General features: G+C 50.4%; 1 protein-coding gene across 2 annotated transcripts in view; it reads right to left on the reverse strand.

Moving 5' to 3' along the window:
• The window catches only part of NES (nestin), a 61,954-nt gene that overhangs the window by 14,244 nt on the left and 22,890 nt on the right, over window positions 1-24,820 (reverse strand). Inside the window, exon 1 of one of the 2 annotated variants that reach the window (XM_038383129.2) lies at window positions 7,156-8,083. The exons of the other annotated variant lie outside the window; for it this stretch is intronic. Within the exon in view, the coding sequence (XP_038239057.1) occupies window positions 7,156-7,959 (804 nt within the window). The 5' untranslated portion in view covers window positions 7,960-8,083. Of the gene's footprint in view, window positions 1-7,155; window positions 8,084-24,820 lie in introns of those variants that run through there. 2 annotated transcript variants of the gene reach the window in all.

A 24,820-nucleotide genomic window follows, 5' to 3' on the forward strand; every position in this document is an offset into this window, starting at 1 on the left:
GGGAGGCAGGGCCAGGCTGCTATCGCCATTGGGCCGATGGGAACAGAGGTGCACAGAGGTGCACAGAGGTCAAGGAACAGTCCCAAGGTCACGCCGGGAGTCTGTGGCAAAGCAGGGACTTCCACCCAGCTCTCCCAGGCGCTAGGCTAGCGCCCTGCCTGCTGTCCCATCCTCCTTGCAGTGCTCTGAGGATACACTTAGCAATGGAATTGGGGCTCAGCTCCGAGCACCCTCAACCTTCAGCACAGGGCCCCCTAGCACTGTGAGGGGGAGCTGCGGTGAAACACAATGGGCAGGGCTGCTCCATCAGATGGCAGTGACTTAGGGGGTAGGTCCTGCCACTTCGTCTCTCCCATTTCAGGAGGACCCATTGGCACCTTCCTCCCCACTGCAGGGGTAGTAAAGGGATCCCGTCCGGCCCCACCCCCCAGTTTTAGATTCCCAGGCCAGAAGGGACCATTGTGTTCATTGTCTGACCTCCTGGATAGCTTGGGCCAGAGACCTGCCCCAAAATATTCCCTAGGGCGGGTCTTTTAGAAAAACATCCCATCTTGAATTAAACATCGCCAGTGATGGAGAACCCACCCTGCCTCTGGATAAATGGTTCCCGTGGTTAATTACTGTCATGGCTAGAAACTGACACCTTATTTCCAGTCTGAATTGGTCTAGCTTCAAATTCCAGCCATTGGCTTGTGTTCGACTTTTCTCTGCCAGATTGAAGAGCCTGTTAATTCCCCATGTAGGTACCTACAGACCGTAATCAAGTTACCCCTCCCACTCCTCTTTGTTACCGAAAGAGACTGACATCTTGAGTCAAGCCCATCCTTTCCACCCTCTCCAGGTATTGAGGTTTTCACCACCGACCATGGCCAAAGACATTAAAGGACACGCTACCATTCGGGGCCGTGCGGCTTTCAATTCCCGCTCACGTCACTGAGAGCTCTTAGCACCACCCAGGATCGGGCCGTATACGCCCTGTCACCCCCAAGCCAGATAAGGGCAGACATACCTGGGGATCTCCCTACCCCCACCACAACCCCAACAAGGAAACAGTGTACTCCAGTATATAAAGCATTTGCCTGGGATGTCAAAGAACTGGGAGCTAGCCATTGCTCTGCTGTGGATTTGCAGTGGGACCTCATCTAAGCTCCTCCATGCCTCAGTTTCCCCAGCGGTACAATGGGGGAGGCTAATACTATACCCCCACCCATTGTGTAAAGAGCTTGGAGATCTACAGACACAAGGAGCTAGGGTTTATTATTATACAGGGAGTTCCTAGCTCAAAAAGCCACGGGCCGTGGCGTGTGAGGGGTTAAGGCTGGGCCTAAGGTACAGAATGGCATTCTCCCAGTCTTGGGGCACCAGCCTGGCCTCGGAGAACAATGTCCAGGGGGTGGGCGGGGAGTGCTGGAACCGTCTTTTGTAGCCACCAAGTGCTAATTAGCATCTAAATTAGAAGCCGGAGAGTGAAAGGATCAAAAGGTCAGTTTGGCTCCTCGCATGCCTCAGTGGGCCGCCGGGCGTGCGGCAACGCTGACAGGAGACCAGAGAGAAACAGGAGTGAGGAGTAAGGAGAAACACAAAGGCCAGTGCCTCAGGTGCCCCCATCCCAGAGTGGGGCTCCCCCAATTCCGATCTCTGTTGTGGGGGGTCATCCTCTCTCAGGTAATTTACCCAGTCTCCGTCTACGATCATGAATGAATTCATCCCTCTGCAGCAGGGAAGTGCAGTGAGCCAGATTTCCAAAGTGACTTCAATATGGAAAGATAGCAATAAGCCCTGGCTCCTGATTAGAGTTTCTCCATCCCTAGATCTTAAAGCACTTTACAAAGCAGGTCAGTGGCACAATCCCCGTGTTACAGATGGGGAAACTGAGGCACAGAGCAGTGATGTGACTTGCCCCCGCAGCGACAGGAGTATGCTTTCTCAAAGTGCCCGACCATGTAAGCCCACCGCCTCAGCGGGAGAGAGATTTGCTGATGCTCCACTGGGTGACAACTCCCTGTCGCCCCAGTCTGTTAGCCACACCAGACAAACTTCTCAGCCCTGTGCCAGCCCTTACCAACCTCCAAAGAGACAGTGCCCACACCAGCTTGTTTGATTCAACTAAGAAGTCAAATTAGGCTTAATATTCCAGCACTGAGATCTACTTATGATAAAACAAAGACATCTACTAGCAAAGACAGTGTTAAGGGATACGGAGAAAGGCCAGTGGAAACAGAACTGGTGACAATCAAACAAAAGTAAAACAAGCTTCTAGGAGGATAAACGTAATGTTAGGAAGCTATGTTTGCAAAAGGACTTTGAGGGTGAGAAAACTGCCCTCGCCAGAGTTTGGATCATAATTTGACAGAAAATCAGCAGGTTTTTCATGAATCACTGCCCTCCGCCTGGAGTGTTCCTCGGGGAAATGGATAACCAAATGCCTTTTTGCTTCTCCTTCTCTTTCCCCCAAACTAACCGTTTTCACCCAGAGATGAGACAACCCCAATGTGGGTTTAGTCTCCAATGTCTTCCCATGCTAATTTCACATCCCTTCCTCCAGTCGAGCCTGGCTTTTTCTGTTGACTTACATGCAAATGGAGTTTGCTTTGTGTTGGTTTCCCAATGCTTAATTTAGCGTAGAGGCACCCATGCTCTAGGTGTTGATACACCTCCCGCTAACAGAAGCTGGGACTGGATGACAGAGGATGGATCACTCGAAATTGCCCTGTTCTGTTCATTCCTTCTGAGGCACCTGGCATTGGCCACTGTCAGAAGACAGGATACTGGGCTAGATAGACCATTGGTCTGACCCAGTCTGGCCCTTCTTATGTTCTTACGAGAGAACTATCTTCCCTCTTGTCTGGGAAAAAACCCTGGTTTTCCCTGTGTTTGGTAACAGACTTCAAAGCATAACATCAGTGAGTATCCATAATTCCTCATACAGCTTTAATACATACATGTCACAATGATATTCGTGACCAGTGGGCCACCGGCTTTCATTGAATACCTTACAAGACACTTTCTGGATAGATGCTGTGACAGCAATATACTGGCCCTCTGTGTCCCACCAGATCTCCTGGGTCCCTCATTTCAGGAGAGCCTAATCTGCTTAGACACATCTGCAAATCCCACAAGGCATCTAAATACCTTAGAAGCTAAATGACTTACCCCAGGTCACACTGGAAAACTGTAGCGGAGCAGAGAAATGAAACCAGGTTTCCCCAGTGGCAGGTTAGGACACCATCCACTGCACCATTATTTCACCCAGTGCTGGGCTCTCTTCCTTCTCTCTGGAGGTTTTCACACTTGGGCTTTCAGGCCCTTCCCTTCCCGGCTATCCCAAGGCCCTACCCCCAGTCAGAACCATCGATGCAGCTGTCCTTATAGAGCAAGCCTGTACCGTAGAGCCGACAAGCCAGAGTTTGCAGCAGTGCAATATATGCTGGTATCAAGCACCGGGGCGGCTGCACCGGCAGATCTCAAAGGAGGCTGGTGTCATTATCCCCATTTGTCAGATGCGGAAACTGAGGCACAGAAGGAGGGAGTGACTTGCCTGAGGTCAGGTTGGTTAGTGGCTGATCTGGGAATACAACCTAGGGGTCCTGGCACCCAGTCCTCTGGTGGGATGGGTCCTTTGGAGTACACGATCCTGCCACTCATGCCACTCTCCTCCTTCTGTTCCATTGACAAGTCAGAGAGTCTCACTGGAAAAATTTGTTGGGAGAGGGAATAAAAAAATTTCCATTTTGAACCATGCAAAATGGAAACAACTTCAAAGTCTGGATCTGCTCTGGGTTATACACACAGCGTGAGAGACAGTCCCTGACCCAAAGAGCTCCCAGTGGATACAGACAAGGGGTGGGGAAACTGAGGCACAGAGCGGTGCAATGATGTAGCAGGTCAGTGACAGAGTAGGGCGTAGAATCCAGGTGTCTTGGTGCCAGTTGTAACCAGTCCTCTAGGCCCCATGCCTGTAGCTGCCAGAGCCCATGCCCTGAAACACCTCCAGCGAGACCTCTCCCCAGCTCAGTTCATAGCTCCTCTGTCTCAAATGGCTGTTTCCCATGTGCCTCTTTGCTTGCACTGGACCCGCCTGTGCAATCTGGGATGTGGTTTGCATGCAAGCTGCTGGTCCAAAGCCAAGTTCTCCTATCACAGCTTTTCCCCCATACAGGAAATAATCACTCACCCTTCCTTCCCGAGGGATAGTAATGAGGGGACCATAACTCATCGCTAATGATCTCTTCCTCCCCAATCCAATGGGGTGGGAGAGGGAGGGGAAGAGACATGCTGCCTGGTCTAGTCAGGTTCTGCCCCAAATGTGAAACCGACAAGGCTGCCGGACCTCCGATCCAGTGACACTAACATCTCACTGAGAGTGACATCTTCCCCCATGGGCATCAGGGCAAACCAGAGAGCCTGTGATTTCTTGCTCAGAGGCATTAGAAAATACTACAGCAGTAGGTTTAGAAGCACCTAAAATAAATTCTTCCACACATGGATTAGGACAAGAAGAGAAGGATGAATGAGAAAAAGGCTGAAGAGAAGAACAAGAAAGAAAAAAAAAGAAGAGTGGGAGGACGGAGAAAGAGAAAAGAAAGATCCTAAAAAAGAAAAAGAAAGAACATAGACAAGGAAGATGAGTGCGAGTGAAAAGCAAGGAAGAGAAAAGAAAGGCGGAAGAGAAGAGTGAGAGAAGAAAGAGAAGAGAAAGAACTGGTTTGGAGTGCTAGGTTGCTGCTGAAGCTGGGCTGTGGGGGTTCAGGTGTGTTTTGGGGGAGCCAGCGATCCCAGAGGGGACGGGAGAGTGAGTAGGGTAGAAATCTGCTACTACAAACCCAGCAGGAGGAAGGCTATAAAAAAAACTCCGTCAGCTTCCCCCTGCACGGTTCTAACCCCATTCCTCAGTCATGAAACAGCCTCCCACCCTGGAGCCTTTTTCTATTCCTCTTCGCAGGGAGGGGGGAATTCCTGGCTCTTCATATCAGCAGCCCCTAGTAATATTTAGCCCTGAACTTTCACAGCATTCCTTGACCCTTTTCCATGCTGATAAAAACCCAGTGACATCCCTTCTCCACTGAATTATTGTTGCAGCTGTTCCGCTGTACAAAGCCAGGCGAGATTTTTTTCTCCTCCCCTTGTCTGACCACAGTTACCTGAACCAAACAGCTGCTAGGACAACTGGGACTAGAAGATGATGGGGGCATATGGAGGCCACGGGCAACTTGATCTCTTTTCCAAATGAGCTCTGGTCTCTTTCAACAGGCGTTCATTTTGAAGCATTCTCCATGGGGGTGCAGGAGAGATCAGAGAATCAAAGAGCTGGGTCTGTGAAACTGGCCCAGTCAGCAATTTGTGGGCCAGATTCCAATCTCGTGAATCTGGAGAAACTCACTTAAAGTCAATAGGGTTACTCTGGATTTACACCAGTGTATTTGAGATGAAAATCTGGCCCTAGCCCCATTAGCTAATAGTTACTCCAGATTTACTCTGATGTAACCGAGATCAGAATCTGGCCCTAACTCCATTAAAGTTAGTAGAATTCCTGCAGATTGGCACAAGTGTATTTGAGAATGTGGCCCTTGGACTTCCAAACCAGAAACGAATCCACGTGAAATCCTCGTGGCCCAAACACACCTCTGAACGTTGAGGGTGTTTGAAATCTTCCCCAAGATCTGAATTTTGGAAACAGCCCCAGGAGCTCAGCCAACCTCCTGGATCCCAAACCTGATGTGTTGGGCCTGGTTCTGATCCTAGTTACACTGGTATAAATGCAATGGCATTACTCCTGCTTTCCAAGCAGCCAGATTCTGGCTCCTGCTCAAAATATCCCAGAAATCTGAGATGCTCACTGCAGACTGCAGCTGCCTTTGTTCCACAGAGATTTTGCGGTCGGAGGAATTTTTTTTTTCTAGACAGCAACACTAAGCAATCGAAGCATCTCTCATTTCAGAAAGCTTGGAAAAACTCTTCCCCCAGAGCTGGCATGCCGGGTCCCTGGCGTTTGTATCCTCTCTCTCGTTCTGAAAGGGACGAGCCCAATAACTGGGGTAATGTTTGATCCAGAGTATGAGAGCCTAACTTGCATACTGTGATGACGAGGGCTAGACGGAGGAGTAAATTGATCATCTACAACTGAACAAAGCAGAAGCTGTGTTCATAAACTCATCAGTTACGCTTATTTGTACAGGAGTTCTAAGGGACTTATTTATGGTCCAACTCCCTGTGAACATGGGTGATCCAAAGATTTTAAAGTAAGATGCATAACGTACCTGTCAGTTTAGTAGTTAAGGGAAACATCCACATATGCTCCATACATGGAGATTGGCAAAACCAGGGCTAGGCCGGGGGCTTGCCACATGCTTTTGTTTCTGATTCCAGGAGTTTCTGGGAGTTTCCCCTCACCCCCACAACGGACAGTCCCATGGTCACACACTAAGAAAGCCCCGATTCCCGGCTGCATTAGTCGCTTGTTCTTGATCGCAGAGCTCGACCGATGTCCAGTTCACGGACTGTGTCCCTCCCAGCCCCATCAGTGCCGCCCTGTGAATGTTAATTGGACTCTCCCAGCCCCAGGGAGGGAAGTATCGTTGTCCCACTGTTAGGGAGGGAGAAGCAGAAGCACAGAGAGGGAGTGACCCAGAGGTAAAGCCAGGTGCAGGACCTGGCAGCCGCGGCTTCCAGGCCTGTACCTTAGCCACTAACCCACACACAAGCTGGTGCAAGGCTCCGATCCACAGGGGCTGGTTTTACTGGTGAGGCACACAGAGGCGGGGATAGAACCCAGGAGTCCTGCCTCCCACTTCCTCCTCGATGTAACCATTAAATCACACTCCCTGGCATAGAACCCAGGAGTCCTGGCTCCCAGTCCCCCCAGGCTCTAACCACTAGAGCACATTCCCTTTTCCTACTGGAGATAGGAATAGAACCCAGGAGTCCTGCCTCTCGCTTCCCCTGGATCTAACCATTGGAGAACATTCCCATCCAGAGATGGGGATAGGACCCAGGAGACCTGACCCACGGGCTCCCTGATTCTAACCACTCCAGATCACTCCAGGAGTCCTGTGCACACCAAGCTGTCTGTAGGGAGCGAATGGCTCTGTAAGAGCAGGGTGTTTGCTCTCCCTTCCCCCACCCCCATGCCCGCCTGCAAGAAGAACCCTGACCCACCTGGAACTTCTCGGCCTCCCCTCTCTGGTCCTGCCACTGCCTGGAGAGACTCTCCTCCAGCATCCCCTTCCGTGCCTTGAGCCCAGCCAGCTCCTTCTCCAGTTGCTGCAAGTGCAGCTGGTTCTGCCGGTTGCCTTCCACCGCCTTCCAGAGATTCTCCTTGGCCTGGCAGAAGGAGCTCTCCAGCTGGGAGACCTCACTCTTGTAGGTCTCCACCGCTCCCCTCCAGATCTCCGAGAGCCTCTTGGAATAGTCCTCCACCTCCACGGGCTGGAAAGCCACCGGCATGGCACGGAAGTTCTCCAGGCTCTGGGAGAAGTTTGCCATCTCCTGCTCCAGCCCAGCTTTCTCCTCCTCATGAACTTCCACCAGTACCTCCACTTCCTTCTCCAGCTGGGTGGCTCGTTCCCTCAGCCAGATCTGAGCCCGTCTCTCCTCCTCCAGCTCCTTCTTGCTCAGGGCCAGCTGCTTCTTAGCTTCTTCCTGGGCCGCCCGCTCCTTCTGGCAGCGGCTTTTCACATGCTGGATCTCCTCGGAGAGGTTGTCTCTGGTCAGCTCCGCCGCGTGCTTCTCCCTGAAGGCATCATCCAAGGTCGCCCTCAAGGCGCTCAGCTCCTCCTCGTATTTGCACCTCCAGGAGCTCTCCGCCGGTCTGTCCTTCGCGCTCTGGATCTCGGCTCTCAGCAGCTCGTTCTCCTCTTCCAGGAACTTGACCCGGGCCAAGTAGGCTTCCAGACGCTTGTTGAGGTCCCACATCTGGAGAGATTCCTCCCCTAGGGCTCGGGCTGCCAGGAAGCCCTCCATGCTCTGGTCCACTCCTGGCGCTGCTTGCCAAGAACGTGGTCTGCTGGACGGAGAGGAAATGCAAGGGAGCAAGTGGCTGGGAAGGGAACAGAGCAGAGCTATTCATACTCCAGGGCAGCGGAGTGGGAGGCCCCTGAAAGTCAGTGAGAGCATGAAGTGGGCTTTAACCCTTTTGGTGCCAGATGCATGACTCCGCTTTGGAGCGAGACAGTTTAACCGCCGATGGAGAGGCTTAAGCATGCCCCAAGCAGGGGCTCTGCTTAAACTGCCAGGGTACCCCGGGTAGGAGAGAAGGCTCGGGAAAGCCTGGAGGGCGGCGGGAAATCGATATGAAAAGAGGCAGTGTGCACAAAGCAATAGGCGGGGAGTCTGGACACCTGCAAGTCCCCTCTCTCTGCCTGTTTTCCCTTCCACCCTTTAACTGGCTTGTCTGTTTAGACAGCAAGTCCTCTGGGGCAGGGGCAGTAGCTCATTATATGTCTGTACAGCACCTCGCACAATGGAGCCTGGATCAGAGATGTTACAGTAATGCTAATAATCATAATGCCTTTGTCAATTTCCTTAGTCCATTGTTCCCAAGAGGCCAGGAGCTGAAACTCGCCCATCTGCAGAGGGGCCGACATGAGAGGTGTACACCACCGAATGCCCATTTAAGCCCAGTGGCTTGGATTCTAGTGGTCTAGTGTTCTACAGGCCCGGACTGGCCCTTTGCACATAGATTAATTTCACTGTAACAACCCGGGGATTTAAAGGGGAAAATGTCACGGGAGAAGTTCTCCGTGGAAGTGTTAGCGTTAAGGTGGCGCCCACATCACAAAATCCTTAAGGCTGGAAACTGGGCTGAGAATTCACCAGACTCATTTCACACAGGGCACTGGACATGGAGAGGAAAGAATAGTAGATCATGTGTGTATACGTAGAGAGAGACACACACACACACAAAATACCCATTAATTAGAGCAGGGCAAAATAAAGTGGGAGGAAATTATGAGCCATTTTCCAAGTTGTTCCCTTTTTCAAAATAAAAAAAAGTTTCAATTAATTCCTAAACTTTGACATTTTTTTGAAATGAAAAAAAAATAATTTGACAGGGGAAAACCTCATTGATGATTTTCCTGATTTTTTTTTCAAATTTCAGTCTCATATTTCAACCAGCCCACCCATTAATCCATTCATCTCTCCATTCCAGCTACTTATCTGGCCCTCGTTGCCATAATGCGTAGTGTTTATCTGCACAACACCGCTCTGAGGCAGGGCACTGCTGTTATCCCCATTGCATAGATGGGGAAACTGAGGTTCAGAAAGACTAAATGCCTTGCCCAAGCTCACCCAGGGTGTGCACTAGATCCCAGGTCTCCCAAGACCCCTGGCTAGGGATCTAAGCACAGGATCAGCCTTGTTAATTTGGCTCCAATCAATACTCTGAAGGAGGCAGTGCTGCCTAGTGGATAGAGCACTGTTCTGCTTTCAGTTCCTGGTTTTGCTACTAGTTTACTGGCCTTTCTGTGCCTCAGTTTCCCCCCTGTAAAAGGAGGACAATGTGTGCTGCTAGAAAAGCTTGAGCACACTTGCAAAGCTCTTTGGAAACACAAATCCCTAAATATCCTAATTACTTTGCACATTCTTTTCCCCCCTAAACTCAGAAAAATCCTTCTAGCCACAAAAAAAAAAAAAAAGCATCCGGCTTGCAAATGCCACAGGGAATTCATCTCATAAGGCTGCAAAGCTGGATCTGTTGATACCATTCTTTAGCACCCTTCCCCTTCGAACTTCAAGTCAGCCCTCAGATCCGCAGCTCTGCGCTTCCGCATCTCTTCGAGCCATGCCAGTTTGGAACTGCTCCTCTGAGCCTCTGAAACTCTACCCTGTTTGCAGCATTGCCGGCGCTGCCTGAGGCCTCTGGAGTGGAGAGCCCCTCCCCCCGTCAGCCCCCCACTTCCCAGGGCGACAGAGGCCTCTTACAACAGGGAATGGGAGCAGCTTTCTGAGCCGTCAGGATCCCAGAACATTTGCCTGTCTCTGAGCACAAGAAGATCAGAAGGGGTTGCTTGGATACAGCCACTGGGAGTGGCGGGGATTGTTACGGGGGCTGGGGGGAAGAAAGAAAGGAGAAAGGTTCCCCAACAATTGTGGCAGAATCCCCACTCCGCTCTTCTGGGCCAGGCAGGATTAAGGCCATTCACAGATCCCATCCTGGGCTGACAAGGCCTTCATGCCACGCTTTCCCTCCCAGCCACCGCCTGCTTCTTCAAATCCTGTCTCCTCGGCCATAGTGTCCCAGGGAAGCAGGGAGCCTTCGAAGCCCCGAGGCTGGCCATAAAGCCTGGCAGACTGTGATCTTGGGAGCACCTAACGTTGGCGGCCGAGCTTGCTCACCAGACAGCGTTCCCTAGGGAAGGGAGGTGGATGCCACTGGGAAAGCTGCAGGGCATAGCTGGAGAGCGAAGGGAGCCCAATGGCAGCAGAAAGAGTCAATGCACGCCAGGACCCGCAGCGATGTGGCCACCCTCAATCCGCAGGGGTGGTCCATCGTGCAAGTGGGATCAAAATGGTCCCTTGTGTCTTGGGACCTGCAACCACTGCAAGCGACTTGCTTTGGGATTTGTGGGGAGGTCTCTGCCCAGGAAAGATGAGGGAATCTTGGGCCCCACCGTATCATGCAAACCAGGCATGACCTGGGGCCTCCCAGCCAGTGGCTGGCATGGCTCTAGGTTGCAAACTTTGGGTGCCCCTGCAGCAAAAAAGACAGAGAGAGGGCTCATCCCTAGTAAAAGCCTGTCCCACCATACTGTGCATCCCAGCAACATCCAGCTGCAAATTCCTCTCCATCCAGATGTTCCAATGCTGGTAGCACTGAGACAGAGACGAGTGGAGCTGGTCAGGAAATTAAACGAGTCTATAAATCTTTTCGGGTTTCCATTGAAAACCTGGAAGAAATTTTGGTTTTGGGCAGCCCAAAACTGCAAAACATTTGCCAAAAACATTTTTGTTTTTCAAACAGTTCATCTTGGGGGGAGGCAATTTTCATTTTTTGTATGCTGTTCAATGTTGAAAAATGTTCAGTGTTGCCAAGAAAACCTGGAAGATTTCGTTACAATTACCAACAGACATTTCCACGTGAACCAAACAACCCAATTCCTCTCCCAGATCTAACAGAGACCATTGCAAAGATCACACCAGTGTACGGATTTCAGAAGGGGGATTATGTTATCAAAACACTTGGGGAGGTGTATCTCCTACAGTCAGGTGTATCCTGAATCTGCTAATCCCTCAAAGTGAAAATTCAAGAACACAAGAAATTTGCACATGGAAACAAAAGCATAACTGGGCATTGAGTGGTTGCTTTCCCATAGGTAATCAACACTGCCCTCTGCTGGGACGGATAAGGCAGAGCACCGTAGAGGAAAGCGGGAGATACCCACCCATCAATTAAAACCCTGTTCCCCTCCCTTAATCACATTTTGTAGACCTCATGGACATTTTGTCTCATCAAGGTTGGAGAGGGTTTGCCCCAGAAAACTTAGAGAAAGGAAAGGAAAAAACAACAACTCTTGTTTGACCAAGGGATGGGGCCCAAGCCCACCCCCTGCCTCCTGGGCTGTTCAAACATCTGGATTTGCACCCTGGTTCCCATTGGGTCACATCTATAGACCATTATTTATGTATGTGCATTACAATTCAACTAGAGGCTGCAGCCACAATCAGGGCCCCCTTGTGCTAAGCGCCGCACATATATGTACTGAGAGACAGTTCCTGACCCAAACAGCTAACAGCCTGGGTAGACACAGGGTGGGAGGGGAAACTGAGGCACAGAGAGGGGCAGCAGCAAGCAGAACCAGTGATTTCTTACAGTGCATTGCCCAGTCCAATTTTCATATGGTCTAAACCCGTGAAGCTTTGCCACTTCCCTTGGGAGTTGATTGCAGACGCTAAGAGCTAAATTGCCTAATGTAATAAATACATTAAAAGATCATGAAGCGCTTTGAGATCTACTGATGAACAGTGCTATATAAGAGCTAGGGATTATTATTAACGTTTAGTCATCAGTTAATTTCACCCAATGCTCCTTGTTCTATTCATCCTGTGCCATTCTACGAACCCTTCTCTCTGCTTGGCATTTGCACCCCACAGATACACATTTAGCTCTGTTAGTTCATCATTCGCTCTCTGGTTCCTCCATCTTTTCTTTTTTTTTTTTTTTGGTCCTGCTACTCTGTCCCGTCCCCCCAGCACTTCACAATAGCCTTTTGCTGTCAAGCTGTCCGAAGAGATCGGCCTGGGAAGAGAATGGATTTTCAGGAAAGCAGCAGAGAAAAGTTTGATTCTTCCTCCTGGCTTGAAGAGGAGAGGGACATACAGGCAGGTAGTCAGATTTCCCAAAAGGCTTTGCGGGGAATAGCATTCTCCCTCTCATGTACGTCAGTCCACTGAGCTTGATTTATTTTCTAGTCTGACCTCCTGTATAACACCGGCCAGAAACCATCCCCAAATTCATTCCTGTTTGAACCAGCACAGACCTTCCAGCAAAGGCATCCAATCTGGATTTAAAAATTGCCGATGCAGGAAAATCCACCATAGCCCCTTAACCATCTCTGTGTTACACTAAACAGATGGAGCTCCTTGAGTCTCTCATGATCAGGCCAAACTTTTAATCATTTGTGGGGCTCTTCTCTGAGCCCCCTCCCATTTATCAACATCCTTCTTGTCCTGGTTAGCTGACGGTGACTTCCCTTTAGGCCGATCAAAGGGCCTTAAAGTGGGTTGAAACAATCCCCCTTGAGAGTCCCGCCCCATGCAGGGGTCCTCCCTGGCTGGTGCAGAGCCCTGCACTAGGCTGACCAGATAGCAAGTGTCAAAAATCGGGACGGGAGCTGGGGGGTAATAGGTGCCTATGTGAGAAAAAGACCCAGAAATCAGGACTGTCCCTATAAAATTGGGATATCTGGTCACCCTACCCTGCACCCACCCAGCCCGCAGTGTAGAGGAGGGGAAATGGGGGGTGTGGCGGGAGTGCACTGTATTGGGGCTACTCTCTTCCTAGGACCCATCTCTGAAATGTACAAAGCCAGCCCCTCGGGGATGGGCTCTCTCTTCCTTGGTTTTGGGCCTGCTTGGGCAGTGCTACTTAAAGATCCTCTGCTTTAAATGCAGCAAAGGCTGCTCCCTGCAATCCTCCCTCCACCGCTTTCTTCACTCGAGAAGGAGCCTTCTCTGGGCATCCTCTGGTCCCTCATCGACCTCCTTCCAGCGCCTTGAATTTCCACCAAATCTCTGCCAGACATCCTGTCTGGCTGCCCTGATCTCTGGTTTATTTCAGTGAGTCGGTATTGAAATGCCATTAAGCGATACGGATGGCTCCGACTGGCCCAAAGGGCTTGTAATTCATCTCCGGAGCTCCAGACGTCGAGAGATGAGTCTGTGCAGACGAGGAGGAGGCTATAGCTGGGAAAAACATGGCTGAGGAATTGGGGTCGATAGAGCTGGAGGCAGAGGACGGGACTGTGGAAGCAAAATGCAAGACGCTCTCATGAGCTGAGAGATTAGTTGGTCCAGGTGACGTGCAACCAGGGACCATACCTTTTGCTGCTGGTTCAAGTCCAGGCCGAGGCAATGAAGGAGCCCCAGTCCTGGCTCAGGACCCCATTGGGCTGGGTGCTGCACAGAAACAATCACCACAGTCCCCAACTCTAATCCTCCATAGATCTCAAAGCACTTTCCAAAAGAGGGCAAGTATCGTTGTTCCCATTTTACAGATGGGGAAACTGAAGCACTGAGTGGGGGTGTGACTTGCCCCAGGTCAGCCAGCGGCAGAGTTGGAAAGAGAATCCAGATTTCCCAGCTCCCAGACCAGTGCGCTGTCCCCTGAGCCCAGAGATTTGCACGCTATGCCTAAGACAAGAGACAACAGGTGGATAAAGTCCGCATCTCAATGACTTATAGGAGTCATCCCCAGCTAAGGCTCAGGGCAGATGAAGTGTTTTGTCCAAGGTCACGCCAGGAGTCTGTTGCGGAGTTGGGATCTGAACCCGACTCTTCTGAGTTCCAGTGGTAGAAAGGAGGGGTGGGAAATAATCCTTTCTTCATCTGTCCTGTCTATTCAGATTGTAACCTCATTGGGGCAGGGACTGTCTCTCCCACGGTGTCTGTGACAGCAGGCCCGCAATGTCAGTCAGGGCTTCCGGGTGCTAGTGTCGTGCAAGTAACAACAGTGCTGGGCCCGACATCAATCAGAATGAAGTGACTCCCATTTACACGAGCTGAGGATCCAGCTTGCCTTGTTTGGGAGCAGGACTGACTCTGGAATATGGCAGCGAGCGGGTGCAGAGAAAAAGTCCTGTTTGCTCTATGAAGTATTCAGCAAGGAATGTAACCCAGAGGCCAGCTGCCTCTGCCCTGTCTGGGGCTGACATCATGTGGCTTTATTGGAAGGGCGAGCGGAGCTTTGGATGCTGATCCCGAGGACAGGGGCAAACACAGACAGGCCTTCCGAGGCAACTGCAGCAATGACACAGACAATTGAAAGAGAGGAGCTGATCGCTGCGGTAACTGTGGGCCAGATTGTCCAAGATATTTAAGCATGTAGCTCCCAGGGGAGTTAGGCACCTAAATACATTTTCGGATCCGGACCTGAGCGCCTCGTTTCATATGACTGATGTCAATAGAGTGATCAGTGTCTCTTAGCAAGACAGGTCCTTACCAAAAACATAGCAACTCTGTCCTAAAAAGCGTAGTCTAAGCCAAACAAGGAGGGGAAACTGAGCCAAGGAAGACCAGCTGGGCAGTGGCAGAGCCAAGGTGGGAACCCAGGTCTCAGTCCAGTAAATGCTCTATCCACTACATTGCACTGCCTCTCCCACCCAGTCAATTAATGTCTCCCAGTTTACACCAGCACCGGGGACAGTGCAACTAGGCCACTGTGGTTCTTCAGATCCAAACTTTTGCAGTTGGTTGGAGCTCTTAGGTCTTGCAGCTTGCGAGGTCAGTTACACTTGTGCTAAGCCACTCCTGACCGGTGTCACTGAAGCCAAGGTGCATGGCAGGACCCTGCTAGGAGGCTGATATTACTCAGAGTTCACAGATGCTGCTGATGTGCCTTCCGTGCCCCGGGGTTGCTGCCAGAAATGTGATGGGGATGGTGGACTCAGAGACACCTTGTCTACCAGACCTCAGGTAGAAACTCAAAAGCACTGGCACTCGGTGATTCTATCTACCCAATGGGACGCAGTGCTCAGTCTAGAAGACACCATCAGAGATGCTTAGTTTTGCAGTTCTCAAACTGTGGATTTGTGTCTCCAGAGATAAGATGCATTTAAAAAAAATAATTCATTTAACTATTTTACTTAAAAACAATTTTAACAAAGACTAACCTGATTTTTAAAAAACATGAATGTTTAACTATTTCAAAAATTCATATGCTAGTTTTGTTAAAATATTATGTTTGCTGTTGAAGAAAAATATCCAGAATACATAATGTTGTTGTTTTAGTTAAATAAAACAATTTAAATGTCTGTCTGGTGATGTTCTCCTCCTAATACAGCATGGCAAGAAAATCCTCCCAATATGAATGATTGACCTGTTGAATTGGAGATAGTTCACCTCTCAATGACTTCATAAATATCTGCTTCAATTACTTTTTGTAAATGAAATAACCAATCATTCATTTTCTGATATAGCTGTAAAACTAATCTGAAATTTTTTCAAAATAAATCACTTTAAAATGTATAGTGTGTACCTTCTAAAAATGAAACCTAAATAATATATACAGAAGCCCCTGGAACCCCATAAAATTGGGTCCCTAATCCATGAACTATTGGAACTCATTTATAAAACTTTTCTTAAACATTACATGAATATATTGTCTCATACTATAGAATTAGAATTTATAATCCCTATTCCATGAGGAGATATCTTTGAGCTACAATGTATCTTAATTAAAACTATCTTTAGAAAGCTTTTTCCTCAAAAAGCCTTTTATCAAAAAAATCCAATTTAAATTAAAAAATTCTGATTTTTTTTATTTTAAAAAAAATAATTGATTTTTATCCGCCCTGCGCACACACATGCCTCTCCCCGCCCCCCGATTCAGCGGCACGTCACACCCTCACATTGCATGGGTGTAAATAACAGCACAAGGCAGAAGGCGATGGGGAAATTGGGCCTTAAATATTCCTCTCTGCCACCAGGAGGCCCTAGACTCTCACAGCTGAGTTAGCGGAGTGGCAGCAGGGCTGTACCCATCCAGCCTCTTCTCCTCCTTTGCGGCTTTCCTGTGTCCTTTCCTCTTCTTTCACCCTACTTTGCTTTCTGCCATTCCCCTGCAGGAGAACGACCCAGGATCTTGCCAGCCGGAGAGTTAAACAGAGGTTCAAATCCCTGTTTGGGACAGAGGGCGAGAGAGACCCAGCTGATCCCAAAATCCTGCTGGCAAAGGAAAACTAACAAATGCCCCACCAGCTGAAAAGACCCCCCCCTGGGCTTTCCCCACCCAGAGGGGACCCACAGGCAGGGTGTGGCAGGGGAAGCTGAGAGCCAGGGATACTTCATGGGAGACCAGGAGCCTGTCCGGTGCCTGATACAGATGCTCTGGGGAGAGTACAGGCACTTAGATGCTGTGCTTGTCGAAGGAACCCAGGGCCAGCTCCAGCTCCTGGCACTGGTGGCCAATGCCCCTGCTTACCCCAGGGCTAGATTTGGCTCCCTGGTACTGATTCTCCATCAGCCTGCACCTTGGTTACACCAGTGCAAGGTGGGTGTAATGCTTTTTACACCCAGTGTGGTAGCTGGCCTGATTCTCTTACTTGCTGCTCCGCAGTGTAAAGGGGCCTTAAAGGAGGCCGTTTCCACGCACAAGAATCCCCTCTGTGCAGAGGGTTTCCCTGATGGGCATGGAGCTGGCCTAAGGGCCTGGCTCCCAGCTGCTGGTGTAAAGCATATTGGGGGTATGGCTGGAACGCATGGCCCTATGGGTAGTCACTGCTTCCCAAGGGCCAGAAAGGGAAGCAGAGCGTAAATCAGCACAGCTCTGAGGCTGCTCTACCTTATCCCACGGACCCAGGAAGGAGCCTGTGGAGCTGCAGAGTACAGGAGGCCCAGTTCTCAGTGACACCAAGGCTCCTTTACAGGGGTTAATGCCCCAGGTGGAGTAAAAGGGTCAGTCCCTTTACACAGCCAGAATGGAGAAACAGGACTTTAGTGTAATGGAGGCTCAGGCCCAGAGAGCGCTCAGACGGCTTAAAGCTCCAGCCCCCCCGTCCCCCGTCCCCACCCATCCCTATCCCAAGGGCAGGAACAGAGACGCAAAACACCCGGCCCAAGATGCAAGGAGAGAGTGACTCAGGCCCCCAGTTCCACCTACCAAGGATTTGCTAAAGGGCTGAGAGTCTGGGCTGACCAAGGCAGTGGCTGGGAGCTGGGATCTATTTCGTCCCAGCCCCCCAGAGCGTTGGTTTAATGCTGGGGCTCAGCAGCGCACTGTGAGCGTGTTCCACTCTGGGGCTGGGAGGTCAGATTTAACTCCCCATCCTGCCCCACTCCTAAATCAAGCAGAAACCCCAGCCGGCAGCAAAGTTAATCAGCCTGCCTGCGTTCCCATCAGACACAGCAGCCTCCAGCCCCCTTTGACCATGGCTGTGCACTGATCCAGGCTGCTTAACCTCCTCGGTGGGGCTGGCGGGGCACAGCAGTGCCTTGGGCTCGCAGCCCCAACCTGCCCCGGGTAGAAGCTAGTCCCTTCAGGCTCTTACCTGCCCCCTGGATCAAAGAACCTCACAATCATTGCTGAACTGAGCCAGTGAGGTGGGTCAGAACCCTAACCTCCCCTTTTTCTATGTGGGGAAACTGAGGCACAAAGACTTGCTTGAGCTCACCTAGGGAGCCTGTGGCCAAGCCCAGCATCTGAATACAGATATTCAATGGTGCGAGATCCCCGCCTGGTGAAAATCAGCAGCACTCCTTTGGACTCAGTGGGCCAGATCCCCAGGTGGCACAAATCAGCCTTACTGGATGGGAGCCCATGTACCCATCTGGGGCGAGGCAGCTCCGCACCATTGTGAAGCCAATGCAGCTGTTCTGATTGATGCCAGCCGAGGATCTGGCCCGGAGTTTCCAGCGGCCGCGCTTGGCATGGGTGCCGGAAGCGGGTGCTGCCTACGTGGGGCTTAGCAGGGGCCGAGTGAACAGAGAGGAAGGGCTCCTGCGCCAGCAATCTCAGCCTAGTAGGGGCCGGGGGCGGGGGCCTTTCAGCTGCTCTGTGAAAGCTCCAATTCAGCCGTGAGCCGAGGGGGCATGGGACAGACCCTGCCCATCTGCAGCCTTGGCTGGGGACAGAACAGCTCTGAGGCAGCCCTGAGCAGGGGGATGCGGCTACTGGAGAAGGCTTCTGGTGGCAGCAAATTTCTTCAGTGCCTTTCCCTGTGCCAGAGGCTCTGTACAGCCCTGAGTCCCAGCCAGGATCGCAGCGGGGTCCGGAGTCACATAGGCCAATACAGCCCCATGCTGCGGAGACGTTTCCTTCTCAGAGGAAGCCTCGCTGCACAGGGTCGGCTGGGCAGGGCGCCGGGGCCACAGACGTGGTGGGAACCCCAGAGGGCAGCTTGGTATCGGGCAGGGAGTTGGTGGAATGGGTGGGAACGGGGGCAGCTTCCCTGAAACATCTGCTTCAGGGCTCCCCTGATGTGAGGTCTTGTCAATATCAAAATGTCTTTGTCCATCTCTGGCACTTCCCAACCCAGGTCTCCAAGCCCTCTGCAGACAGACACATAGCACGCGAGAGAGGGAAACTGAGGCACAGCGTGCACAGAATTACTTTTAAAAAGTCCAAACCCAAGCTACTGCATTGCTCCCGCAATTCTCCCGCAAGGGAGAGAAAGCTACAACTGAGGAAAGCAAGTCCACTGGGGAGAGTACGGGCAGGAGGAAACAGAGGGACTGGGACAGGCACTGATCTCAGTGCCAACGTTGTAACTCCACTGGGACTTGAACCTCCTGATCTCAGTGTAAAGCCACAGCCCTGACTGCAGTGGAGCTGAAGGAGCAATCCTGGGGCAGATCTACACCTTAAAGGTGCCGCAACACAGCTGCGCCACTGCAGTGCGTAAGCGAAAGTGCTCCTACCCGACTTGAGAGAGCTCTCCCATTGGCATAGTTAATGCACCTCCCTGGTCTTCTAGTCCAAGCCCCTGCACGCAGGGCAGGACTAAGTATTATCTAGACCATCCCTGACAGGCGATTGTCCAACCTGCTCTTAAAAATCTCCAATGATGGAGATTTCACAACCTCCCTAGGCAATTTATTCCAGTGCTTCACCACCCTGACATTTAGGGAGTTTTTCCTAATGTCCCCTCCCTTGCTGCAATTTAAGCCCATTGCTTCTTGTCCTGTCCTCAGAGGTTAAGGAGAACAATTTACTTCCCTCCTCCTACAACCTTTTATGTACTTGAAAACTGTTACCATGGTCTCTCTCCATCTTCTCTTCTCCAGACTATACAAACTCCATTTTTTTCTCCTGCTGACAGGGCTGTGTGCACAGCGGGTTAAGGTCAGTGTAACTCTGTCGCTTCAGGGAGTGGATTTTTCACACCCCTGAGCGACGCAGTTATAATGACATAGACCTGCAGTGCAGACCTGGCCTTAGTTACAGTGATCAGCTGTCCTCAGTGGATCATACACCCGGCCCTGGTACCCACCCCACCGCCCAGCCGTGTATTACCCCCAGCCCCGAGGCATTCCCTCCTTTCAAACAGGAGCCTGGGGCTGGATTCCCTGATGGGGGCCTGCATTTACCTGAGGGGTGGTGGATTCTCCATCACTTGCAATGTTTAAATCATGACTGGACAGATATTGTTCTAAAAGATCTGCCTTAGGGATTATTCCAGGGCAGTTCTCTGCCCTGTGTTATCCAGGCGGTCGGACTAGATGATCACAATGGTTCCTTCTGGGCTGGGAATCTCTGAGTCTGTCAATCACAGAGCCAGGCTGACACTGCCTGATAACAGGCAGGGCACAACTGATAGGGAGCTGGAGCAGCGTGAAGTCCAATGGCGTGACAAAGGACGCAGAGGGAAAGAGACAGACGTAACCAATGGTCTCCGAGGTGGAACTTTCCATCATAGATTTCCCTCCGGGTCCAATGCTGTGCAGATTCACAGCAGCCCTGCAAAGGGGACGCAAAGGGGGCTTAAACCCACCCCCTTCCCTACCGACCCTATTTTAAAAGCCTGGTGAATTCTCCTGTCGAACCAGAACCTCATGGGCCTTCTCACCCGAGAGCCAGCTGGCCATCCTGAATGCAGGATGCCGGGATTTCTCCCTCTGCTGCAGGGCAAGGATCAGTAATACCAGGATCACAAGCTTCCAAGCTGCTACGGACCCCCTGAGTGGCATAAGATGGGCCTGGATTTCAGAGGCCTGGGAGATCAGACTTGGGTCCCTCAGTCTGCTCTTGCCCCACTGCCACCTCTCTCCAGTTCGATGTGTTGATTTCAGCGGCGATGCTTTGGAGCCGTGCGCTGCCAGGAGAGAATCGGGCCCGTTGGGCAGCTGGATGGGGCTCCCTCCGGTGGAAGGTCTGGCCCTGGTGGAGGGGCTGGATTGGGAGCTGGAGGGCCTTGTAAAGGAGAAACAAAGGAATGAGGCAGGCAGACCAGGCATGGAGGGGGAGAGATGTCTAATGGGACAAGCTAATCGGACGCAGCTGGATGAGATGATCCCGTGATGAGAGAGAAAGGAACGAGCGGCACAGCCAGGCAGCCAGGGTAGAAAGAATGGAGAATTGGATGGGAAAGCCGTTAAAGGGCAGAGGAAGATAGAGACAAACGGTTGTGACACAGGGCCAAATCCTGAGCTCCCTACCCAGGTTGTGGCTGAGCAAGGGCAACAGGGTTTGGTCTGTGGAAAGGAAGGGGGACAATGGGGCTCAGCAGTCAAGACACAGGGCCTGGTTCCCAGTTACTCCATTCTCCTGCATGGAGATAAGCCCCCTTTGCACTCCCTGGGTTCCTGGGCCATGCAAGAGCTTGGCCGGCCAATAGTGTCAGTTAGAGCAGCCTCAGGGCTGCTCTAATTTTATATTCTGCTCCTTATGGGCCCTGAGGAACAGGGAATAGCCACAGCACAGTGTGCTGCAGCCACGTCCCTGATCCACTCCCCTGCACCAGGGTCTGGGAGCCGAGATCTTACTCCAGCTTCACACTGGCCAGGGAGGCTCTGCCCGAGAAAGGGGGATTCTCAGGAGGGCGTTGCCACCCACTTTGCTTGACCTTTGAGCTGCTCTCGGCACAGGGGTGAATTTCATCCCGGAGGAGCAAAAAAGCCAGGAGGCCGAGAGCCGCACACAGGCCAAGCAGGGAACATTTGCTACCAATTATGGTTTAACGTCTCTTGCTGAACATGCAGTTCAGGTTTCCCCTCTTTGAGTGTTTTGCCACAAATGTACCGACTCAGGATGTGATCTCATGAGCTGAGCAGAGACTGGCTGGGTCAGGGCATGGATGGGAGACCGGCCAGTCATTGCTGATTCAGGAGATGGCAGAGAATCGGTGCAGAATGAATGGGCCATTGTGGAGTTTGGGGGGGCCCCTGGATGTCAGGTAAGAGGCAAGCCCAAGTCTCTGCTCACTTGTGGTCATGGCACTTGCTGGCATGATAAGACTGTGAGATGTGGCATCCTGGCTCTGTTGCATTAGGGGAATCACATTGTGCAAACGCCCTGTCTGGTTCAGTTGGACACAGTATTTTTCTCCCTCACTTCCTGTCCTAAAGTCTTGTGCGGTGTTGCTGCAGGATGTTAAACAGCTGCCATCCTCCACTCCAGAGGTGGCTGCATTTCAGTGCTTTTGGAGTGATCCCTGTGCGGTGCTGTGAAACAGCTGCCATGTCCCTACACAGGGAGGAGAGAAGTGACTCCCTATACAGATATATCTCTTGCCTACCTGTCTGGGGTGTTTAATGCTTGTCATAGAATATCAGGGTTGGAAGGGACCTCAGGAGGTCATCTAGTCCAACCCCCTGCTCAAAGCAGGAGCAATCCCCAATTTCTGCCCCAGATCCTTCCTAAATGGCCCCCTCAAGGATTGAACTCACAACCCTGGGTTTAGCAGGCCAACGCTCAAACCACTGAGCTATCCCTCCCCCTGCTTTGAGATCAGCAGATCCTGCAGGAGCCCAGGGTACAATGATCATCAGATGAAAATGAAGGCCAACAATTAAGTTATATGATAGGAAAACCCTTCCAACTCTGGGGAAAAAAGCAGGGATGGGATAGAGCTGCCAAAGGAGCCTGTAGAATTGCTGGCCTGGCAAATATTCCAGGCCGGAATAGACATCCGTCTATTTCAGATGGTTTAGGAAAAAATTAAGTCGCTTTTGCTCTGACTCAGGGTGGGGACGGAATTAGATTTAAAATGAGCTGGTTTAGCTAGGTTCCCACACCGAGCACCCCTGGCCCTAAAAGAGAGAGGCTGCAGGGGAGGAAGGGACTCATTCGTGTGGGCAAGGAGAAGGGTGAGATGGCAAGGAAAGATGGCAGCACTATATCCCACTATGGGATAAAGGATTTTCCAGTGCCTTCTCTGTTCTGTACAGGAAAAAAGATACAGCCACATTCGAGTGACCGAACATTTCTAAGGGATACAAATTGGGCTCAGTGAAATTTTGGGGCCAAAATTGTTTTCGGCATAAAATGCAGATTTGACAACACCAGAAAGATGGTGTGAGTTCTTGTCGGTTTCGCTGAATTGTTCCGGTTAAAGAGAGCCCCTCCTCCCCCCTGGAAAAAATCTAAACGTTTTGTTTGAACATTTTCTAAATGAAATGTTTTGATTTTTTGGGCTTAAAGCAACTTTTTTGTTTCAACCTTTCCTTTCATTTTATTTTTAAAACCCAAATAAAATGGTTGAAATCAAAACAAAACATTTCATTTGAACTAAAACAGAGTCGGTTTTTTAAAAAAACTTTTTGATTAATCAAAAATTTTGAAAACATTTGTTTTCTGTTTGATCTGAAGCAATTTTTTTCTGGAACTGCCAGAGAACCAAAAAATCCATTATTTACACAGATCTAGATGCAAACCCTCATGCTTCAGGGCAAAACCCTGGCAGGAGTCAGGAAAATACATCCCCTATGGGCTAACTATTGTCCAGTCTGGGGGTTTTCAGCTTTCCCTCAAAGAAGATGGTACTGGCTACCACTGGAGACAGGACCCCAAACAAGATGGACTATTGGTCTGATTCAATAGGTCGAATCCTTATGCTGTTATTTACTTTGGTTCAAGACACGTTTGCTGGAAATTGGGCTTTGGTGCAGTTCTGGATGCAAATCACACTCCTGGGCTTATTTTTAGGGCTCGATAAAAAATGAAATTTCTATCGCATGGGAAATTCCAAGATTTCAAAATCTGTTTGAGCCCCAAATCGGGTTGAAATCTCAGAATTGTTTGCAAAGTGAAATATGCGAAAAATGCGTGTATATGCTACATATAACATTAATAAGGAGTCTGGTGGCACCTTAAAGACTAACAGATGTATTTGGGCATAAGCTTTCATGGGTAAAAAAACCACTTCTTCAGATGCATCTGTAGAAGTGGTTTTTTACTCACAAAAGCTTATGCCCAAATAAATCTGTTAGTCTTTAAGGTGCCACCGGACTCCATGTTGTTTTTGAGGATACAGACTAACACAGCTACCCCCGATACTTGATATAACATCAATGTAAATTCATAATATATTCTAACATATAATAGAACATAAATATGGCTGAAGATGGTGAATTTGAATGCGAGATACAGACCACATTGGGGAGCGCCAGAAGAGGGCAGAACAACATCTCAAGGGTAGAGTATGATGAGTGTACGCCACTGAGACTAAAGAGCCCCACTGTATAGGACAATAGGCCCCCACCACGCTGTACGGCACAGGGGCACGGGCGATGGAGAAAGTGGGTTCAATGCCTGCCGGTTTGAGAGGAGACATCTTTACAGCATACGACAAGACAAACAAAGGGACGGATTTCGAAATGAGAGTATGAGGATACAAATCAAAGTCCGTGATGTGACTGACAAAATCCAGCAAGCAGGACCGGGCTGGTGTGGAGGCCTGGGGAAGATGAATGCCAGGGGAGCCTGGCAGAAGAGGGTGGGAGGAGAGACCCCGAGGAAGACCAAGGAAGTGGTGGCTGGACTGCATCAAAGGTGGTCAGCAGGTAAGTCCCCGTAGCACTGCCTGGGTGCCGGATGCTTGCACAATGCCCCAACTCCAGTTAATGGGAAAAGGGGAAGAAGAAAACAGAACATAATATAATCTAGAATATACCCAAAAAGTCCAAATAACAAAGTCAAACCCCAACGAGTTCTGGAAGGAAGAGGGTTTGATCATTTCCTGAAGTCATGTCAGTGAAATTGACATGGTCCCATGCAAAGTTCTGATTTTGTCAATTCGTCATTTCCCAACAGAAAATTTTCAACCATCTCAGCTTATTTTACTCTACGAGTTTTGAACCCAAGGCTCTGATCGCGGCAGCTGCTGCTGGAACACTGCTTTGAGTCCAGATCTGGCCTCTCTGTGGGTTTACACTCTCACACAAGCCTTGCTAGCAGACTCTTTCTTGGTAGCCACAAATCTTTCTAGTGATGAAGACATGTCCCTTTGCCTCTCCCTCATCCCACATCTGAGGAAGCAATAGCACCAGGCATTTCATTAAATAAGGTGCCCCAGCCTGTAAATGGGAAAACAAATGAATGAAATTCCAGCATTGGTCAATGACAGCCCCGTTACTTCTTTGGAAATATAATAGCTAGCTCTGATACACTGAGATCTACAGAGACAAAAAAACCCAACAAAGTTCTTTACAAAGAAGATTGGTATTATTA

The sequence above is a fragment of the Dermochelys coriacea genome, chromosome 24 (assembly GCF_009764565.3).
Source record: "Dermochelys coriacea isolate rDerCor1 chromosome 24, rDerCor1.pri.v4, whole genome shotgun sequence".
Classification (NCBI taxonomy): domain Eukaryota; kingdom Metazoa; phylum Chordata; order Testudines; family Dermochelyidae; genus Dermochelys; species Dermochelys coriacea.